Genomic DNA, 7,031 nt, shown 5'->3' on the forward strand with positions numbered 1-7,031 from the left:
GGGCCTAGGGGTGGCTGTGGGGCAGCACAGGAGCAGGGGGCTGGATTGGGAGGCTGGCAGGTGCTCCTGGGGCTGGGCAGCCGCGCGGGAGGGAGCGCAGRGCCGGGGGTCGAGCTGCAGCTGTGGACCGCCGAGCCCCTCCCCTCCRCAGGGAGAGCCAGGTGGAGCTGCGGGAGCACATCGACAGCCTGGCCACAGGTGAGCCCGGGGCGGGGCGAGCAGGGGGCCGGCGAGGGGGGCAGCGGGGTTCGGGTTGCAGCTGTCACCCCCCGTCCTCTCCCTAGAGCTGTGCCGCATCAATGAGGACCAGAAAGTCGCCCTCGACCTCGACCCCTACGTGAAGAAGCTGCTGAACGCCCGGCGCAGGGTGGTGCTGGTCAACAACATCCTGCAGAACGCCCAGGTGAGCGGGGGGCGCGCTGTGCCACGGGGCGTGGGGCTGTGAGCGGGTGCTGGGAAGCGCCGCCGGCTTCCCGGGGCGTGGAAGGCGAGCTCTGCCCCGCGTCCCAACGGCCGCTGCTCCCCTGCGCAGGAACGGCTGCGGAGACTCAACCACAGTGTGGCCAAGGAGACGGTGCGGAGAAAGGCCATGTTGGAGGCGTCGGGCGGCTACCCCCAGGGCCTGCCCGGCAAGTGAGGCCCCGGCAGCAGCGCTGGGCTGGTTCCGCCTGTACAACTCCCTCGGGACGCGGCTGTGCCGACGGTCCTGAGAGTTACAGCCTCCCAATTACGGCTGGGTCGGAGCAGGAGCTGCCCTGGTCGGCGGCAGGCATAACCCAGCTCCTGCCTTAGGACAGTGAACAGACTGAGCCGCCCCCGAGCAGAGCAGGTATTTCTGTTTGTAGCAATGCTTTTCTTAACGGCCGCAGCACTGGAGGGGGGGGAAAAGTCCTACAAATTGAAGCTGCAGCTTTTCTACTACAGCGTAATGAACTGGGGGCGACCCCGTGTATTGTATTTTGAGGCTTGTAGGCACTGTAATAAAAGTGACTGCGTCTTGCTTATGAACCGAGTGAGGCACCGTGACTCTAACGCCATCGCTGGGTCACAGATGCAGCTCGTGGCTGCCTGAGCCCCTGTGAGCCTTGGCGAAAGCGGAGCCGGGCAGGTGCTGCTGCCAGACAGAAGGGGCCAGGGTTGAGCACCCCCAGAACAGGGGGTGTTTTGAGGCCCAGACTCACCCCCCCTCTCACCCCCCAGCCCAGGGTGTCAGACCCTTTTCCAACCCATTTTTATAAGGGAGGTTCTTCCACCCGAACAGATAGAACGCACTCAAAACAGGGAGCAGTTTACTGTCAACCTATAAAAAACAAGACAAATACAAGGAACGGGTCACGTCAACTCGGTGCGTTCGCTGAGGAGAGGCCAAGTTCTTGCTGTGGTTCTTCATGTGCCTCGGCCAGCAGTGTCCAGAGGTGGGGAGTCAAGCTGCAGGGGAGAGAACAGGCTGCTACGGGGGGAGCTCTGCCCCGGGGTGGGGGCAGCCCAGACACTCCCCTCCCCTGTCAGGCCCATGCTGCAGCAGAGCTACTTTAGCAGCCGCTGCCCTGGCACGGACAGCATGGGGAAAGGCACGTGCCTGGGGCTCCCCTCACCCGTGGGTGCTGTTAGACACCCCCAAGCAGCAGTAGACAGACAACTGCCCAGCAGGCTTTACCTGGGCAAGTCACTCTTGAGTCTCCATGCTTTCCTCCTCCTCGCCTGTAGCGGTTTCTTCCTGATTCTCTTCTTCCTCTTCTCCTTCTTTCTTCTCTGGGGGCTTTTCGTAAGCCTTCTCAGAAGGCGTCACTATCACTCCGTCCCACGTGGACATTTCGGAAGCCAGGTCTGCAAACAGTGGCGTTTAGCAGGCAGCTTGCAGCCCCCCGGCACTGTCAGGGCAGCGCAGGCAAGCCCCGTTCCCAAGGCGTGCAGCCGTGGCAGGTGCCGGCAGGGGGAAGCACGACACCCCGCATCGCCAGCTAGGAGAAGCTTCCCTAAAGCTAAGCAGCTGCTCCAACAACTGCTGCTTGCTGCAAACAGCCATTAGGGCCCTTCAGGGCAAGGAAGCTTCTGCTTCCCAGCAGCGCTAGCTCTCCTGTCAGGGCAGCAGCCTCCCCTTTGGGGCAGCACAGCTGCTCCTGGCAGGAACTGGGCCTCTCCACTCCGTTTCTGGGTTTTTGTGAGCAACACGGGAAACCAGTCCCATTCCCCCTCCTGGAGCACTCCCAGGCAGAAGTGTTGGCAAGTCTGCATGGAGGAAGAGCCACGCGTTACACAGGCCGTACTTACAGCTGGCATCACCCTCTTGGCCAAGGATTTTCCTGTAACCTCCATGAGAGAGAATCCGGACGAGTGTCTGCGCTGTGTAGCACACCATGTCCTACGGTACGGGGATGACAGTCAGAGGACATGCAGCATCCCGTCCCAGCTAGCAACTTGGGAGGCTTTCTGCTACGAGAGCCCTGAGCAGTACTGGACTCGCCCTCTTCGGTTTTCCTTCTCTCCGTGACGCAAGGTCAGAGAAGCTGCTATTCTGTACTCAACACTCTGAAAGATCTAGCCAGAGCCGAGTCCTTCAGCAGCACAGCTCTGCTTCAGGTAAGAAATGATCTGCTCTGCAGGGATGTGGAATATTAGCTTATGAAAACTGCTACTAGTCTCTCCAGTGATCCTCCTGATGCTCTTCCCCATACCCACAGAAACAACAAGCTTGCAACAAGTTAAACCTATAGTTTCTCTGGAAATTTGGTTCGTACATAGCAAGGATGCAAGATACTCCCAGATGCAGTTATCTAGCAGGAAGTGACTTCTGGGGGGCAGATATTAGTCCCACCTCGCACAGCAGACAAGGTAGCTCACCTGCTGTTCGAGGGTCATAACCGTGTGCACTCTGAAGTTTCCGCTCTCACAGGGATCGGTGATACCAACAGATCCAGGGAGGAAGAGCCCCGCAGCTAGGATCTGAAGGCAGCGCCTGCGGACAAGACATTGCACGTTAGGAACTAGCCCGTAGCTAGCACAGTAACGCAGCCTGAAGATCTGCAAAGCAGGCCAAAACAGGCAGTGAGACAGGAATCCRGCTCCTGCTGCTGGTGAAGGGGGTAGGTCACAGACAGACACCATAGGCACTGGCACACGAGAAGTTTGCTTTGTCTCCGGTTCAGGTCCCTTCAAACTGTAAAGTCCTGAGACACCACTGCTTTTTATTTGGTATTTTCAAAACTAAGGTGACAATAGGAGTTCATAAAAGTGAAGCAAAGAGGGTAACAGACCTGTAAGCGATGTTCAGAGCCAGGGGCTGCCTCGTGGGATTGTTCATCACAGCATAGTGCCCCTGGAGAGAGGGGGGAAAAGAGAAAGAGGGTGTTAGGACAAGAATGGCTTTATAAAAGGGAAGTGTAAGCATCCCAAATCCTTCTGCTGCTGGAGCTACAAGAAGCTGCTTTGTGCTGGAGCCCAGGGATGTGCAGGCAGTTACAAGATAGCAGAGGAAGGAACAGCCAGGCAGGCAACCRCAGGTACCCAAGGGGGGGAAAATCTGCAGGTCAGAGGTACAACATTCTGTTTGGCAGAACATCAGTGTCCCCCTCATGCACTCACCAGCAAGTCAAGAATCCATGGAGTGAGGGGCTCAAAACCGGGGAATCGAATTCTCAAGTCTTTCAGCAGCCGGATTAAGACCTTCACTCTGGAGAAGATTGCGACAACAGTGTTTATAATGCGTCGCTCACAGTCCTGCCGCAGGAACAGGAGCTCTCCTTGCAGCGCAGGGAAAGCACTGCCCTTTCCCTGGCAGTTACTGCACTGCGCAGCAGGTACCCCACAGTGCAGTTCAGCAGGACCYGGGCAGAACAGCCACTGGGTGCAGCAAGTGTGGAAGGGTACTGATTTGGGATATCTGAGTTTATCAGGGTTGCTGCATGGTGCCGCTTTACAACTGGATTTAAGACTGCGCTGTTCAGTCACCATCCAGTTTAAAAGAGCCTTCAGTATCACTAATGTAGGGGACAGATCTTGAGGCACGCCCTTGCATTGAGGGTGGTTTATATATATAAGGTTTATATAATATAAGGTGTTTTATTCTCTGTAAATGAGATTGTTTTAACCGGGCCTTAAAGCTACAGTTCCTGCTTAAGGTCCAACTCACGTGGACTGAGAAGCGTTCTCTTCAAACCAGCGAGCGTGTCTGATGGCGGCCAGAGCACTTTGCAGCACTTTGATATCCACTGAAAGAAGCAGCAGAAACATTCATTTTTCAACCAGTGAGTAGCCGCAAGCCAGGGGAGGCCAGCTGGCTCCCCTCTCCTAGTGAAGGTTCACACTGAACGTCTAGGGTGACTCGGTGACTGTCCCCACTCCATAATGGAGCTGTAAAAGCCCCTCCACCCCCACATACAGTACAGAGCGAGCTGAGCCCTTACGGTGTAGTTCTGGGTCCAGTTTGCGGAGATTGGGAGGCACTGTGGTGATAAGGATCTTCACTGTCGCGTCGGCCGAGCTGATCTCAAAGCCAGTCTCGTTGGTCAGCATGGTCAGGACTGGGGAGAAAGAGCAAGAATTTCTCGCAGAGGGACAGGAAGACAGTCCCCATGTTGACTGGGAACAGGAACACTAATGTCAGTATCTGTCCTCCTCAACTCTGCCCCCTCTACCTCATGTTATACAGGAGTGTCCCACCTTCGCTGGGATCCTGCGCTCTCAGGCTTTCCACTACTTTGTTTCCCAAGGCTGCCACAGCTTCCACTAGGGAGAAGCAGAAGGGGCAGTTAGAGCAGCATTGACTGCTGTGCTCAGCCAGCAGCACTAAAGTAAATAATACTCACACGTGGGTAAGATTTTCAGAATCACAACCAGATCAGCCACGTTGTGCCCTGTTGTCATGGTGCCCTTCTTGTAGGAGCCCACCTGGCGAACCTCCTCGATTTGCTGGTTGAAAGAGCAAAGCAAAAATTAATGCGGTTAATGCACATGCTACTTCTCTGGGAGAAAGCATGAACTAAGCAACAAAAAACTCACGGTAATTGTACTTGGCACAAAGTTTGGTAGCTAGAACACCAGTATCCCCATGTGCTGAAATGTCTCCCCACATAGCTTTTTTCAAGTAAAAAAGTTTGACTTACCACTTCAAAAGTTCCTGGTGCTACAATCAGATTATCAATCACGTTGTTTATTTTAGTTACCAGAGAAAGAATAGAAGCCTGAAAAGGAATTAGAGAGGGGTGGTAGTACCAGTCCATCGTCCAGTACAACTACAGTCTTGAGATAAAGATAATCCAATCTCACACAGCATAATGCAGACAGCCCCAATGTAAGATAGCTATTAAACAGATAAGAATAAGCATGTTTAGAAACCATTGTTCAAGAAATGCCACCCATATTTCTACTGCAGTACCTATTTCGGGGGCAAATGATTGCTCTTAGACTAGTAACTGCTAATATCATATTAGCTATATTCTCCTAAGGATAGGCTCTCTCTGGTTTCTCTAATGCTGCAGTAACATCTAGCTAGAGGATTTAAGGTAATTTTCAACATGAAGCAACACACTTCTATTAACCTGTTCAGCAGCAGTTGGAGCAAGATCCTGGTTTCTCTTCAGCAAGGCTTCACTGAACGCAGTCTCATCTGCGGCAGGTTTTACACGCGGGAAAGCCATTTCGCACTGAAACAGGATCAGACATCAGAATGCAATGCCCAAGTAAGAAACAGACTTTGGTTCAACCCACTCATTGGCAAGACGATAAAACATTTCCATTTTTTAATTCTCTGATGCTTGGTTCCTTTGTGATTCCACATCAGGCTCTTAAGTTCATTGCTTTTATAATTTAACTTTTACATTATCCTAAAGGGGTAAAAAGAGCTGGCAGTCCTGCCCATATACATTCGCATGCTCTAACAGGAACAGCAGGTCTCTAGAAGCGGCACATTAGCCACTAGAGTGCCTGTACGAATCCACTTAGGTATGTTCTGCACTGCATGGTGTTTAGTTTCTAAGCCAAAGAATTAAGGCATGTGAGACAGGGTGGACCTAATTTAAGAATAGCTCTGTCAGTAGTAAAAGTAGCTACATTAGAGTCCCTTAAGAGTAACATGCTTTGTTTGCAGATAGCCAGAGCTTTTCAGTTGCTATGACAGTGTTCACAGGCACAATATCTGGAAGGCAAGAATAAGTAAACTTCTTTTCCCTGACAGAGTCACATGTCTTTAAAGCACAGATGCTCAGCAGAAGGAGGAAACGATTTCCCTCTATAAAGGGTGAGAAAGGCTTGTGTTCCTCTTGGTCCTTGTGAGGACTGACACTGCAAAGGAGCCTGGAGAACATCTGAAGGGTGAGTGACAGCTATCAAAGTAATTTAAAATGTTCATATTACAGACAGATTTGACAGAGTTGAGGGTTTGGGAGAGCAGGTGCCTTAAAAAGCAGTAAACCTGCAGGCATTATTTGTTGCAACCATGATTCCTTAACCGCGTACTGTTCATTCAAGGTGAAACACGTACATCAAACAATCCAAACCAACAGGGATAGTAAGTAGGTCTATTTCAGGTTAGTTACTGAACCAACAGCTGTTTGCATTTTCAGTGAGCTTCTCTACTCCAGCTAAGCTAGAAGAAGTTAAACCATCAAATTAAGTCAGCAAACAAGACTTTAAGACAGCATCTTTAAACAAACAAAAGTCCTACAGCTGTTGCCTGCAAACAGCTCGGTAGGATACAATTACTCACGACATAGAAATCAAAGGGGATGTGCGGCACAAAGGGCCGGAACCTAAAGGGGGAAAGAAAAAAGAACTTTATTCTCTGTAGAGGTGTGTACCTGTTCGCGGCTGTTCGTGTCATCGCCACCCTCCCGCTACCCCCCTCAGTCACGGTTCTTTTAAGATTTGTCCCCAAGATGAAAGAAAGGCCCTACAGAAATAGGAGAGCTTTCTTCATAACCCCTCTAACAATACCTTAGCGCCCCACCACCCTGGAGTGATCAGACAGTGGCTGCACACCAGGGTTTCCCTGCACCAGCAGCGGTGAAAAAACTGGCCTGGAGATGCCAGTCCCC

At 52.2% G+C, this 7,031-nt stretch overlaps 2 protein-coding genes across 5 annotated transcripts in view; one reads left to right on the forward strand and one right to left on the reverse strand.

The window, feature by feature from the left end:
- Window positions 1–26: 26 nt before the first annotated feature.
- On the forward strand, window positions 27–1,008 carry SNAPIN (SNAP associated protein; the record flags this gene model as incomplete). The annotated part of the gene is made up of 3 exons (XM_026080902.1): window positions 27–198; window positions 285–403; window positions 533–1,008. Coding segments are annotated over 3 exons (396 nt in total), but the record flags the coding sequence as incomplete, so codon positions are not given.
- A 264-nt stretch (window positions 1,009–1,272) lies between these two features.
- ILF2 (interleukin enhancer binding factor 2) overlaps window positions 1,273–7,031 on the reverse strand; it is a 6,374-nt gene continuing 615 nt past the window's right edge. For 3 of the 4 annotated variants that reach the window (XM_026080926.1, XM_026080925.1, XM_026080928.1), the window contains 13 exons: window positions 6,704–6,746; window positions 5,538–5,642; window positions 5,103–5,180; window positions 4,806–4,908; window positions 4,660–4,725; window positions 4,404–4,520; window positions 4,130–4,208; window positions 3,583–3,670; window positions 3,255–3,316; window positions 2,842–2,956; window positions 2,272–2,362; window positions 1,658–1,827; window positions 1,273–1,428 (listed from right to left, as the gene is read on the reverse strand). In XM_026080926.1, the coding sequence (XP_025936711.1) occupies window positions 1,667–1,827; window positions 2,272–2,362; window positions 2,842–2,956; window positions 3,255–3,316; window positions 3,583–3,670; window positions 4,130–4,208; window positions 4,404–4,520; window positions 4,660–4,725; window positions 4,806–4,908; window positions 5,103–5,180; window positions 5,538–5,642; window positions 6,704–6,746 (1,108 nt within the window). In that variant the 3' untranslated portion in view covers window positions 1,273–1,428; window positions 1,658–1,666. The other variant, XM_026080927.1, reaches the window with a different exon arrangement.

This window comes from Apteryx rowi, unplaced genomic scaffold (assembly GCF_003343035.1).
Source record: "Apteryx rowi isolate R43461 unplaced genomic scaffold, aptRow1 scaffold_530, whole genome shotgun sequence".
Lineage (NCBI taxonomy): Eukaryota > Metazoa > Chordata > Aves > Apterygiformes > Apterygidae > Apteryx > Apteryx rowi.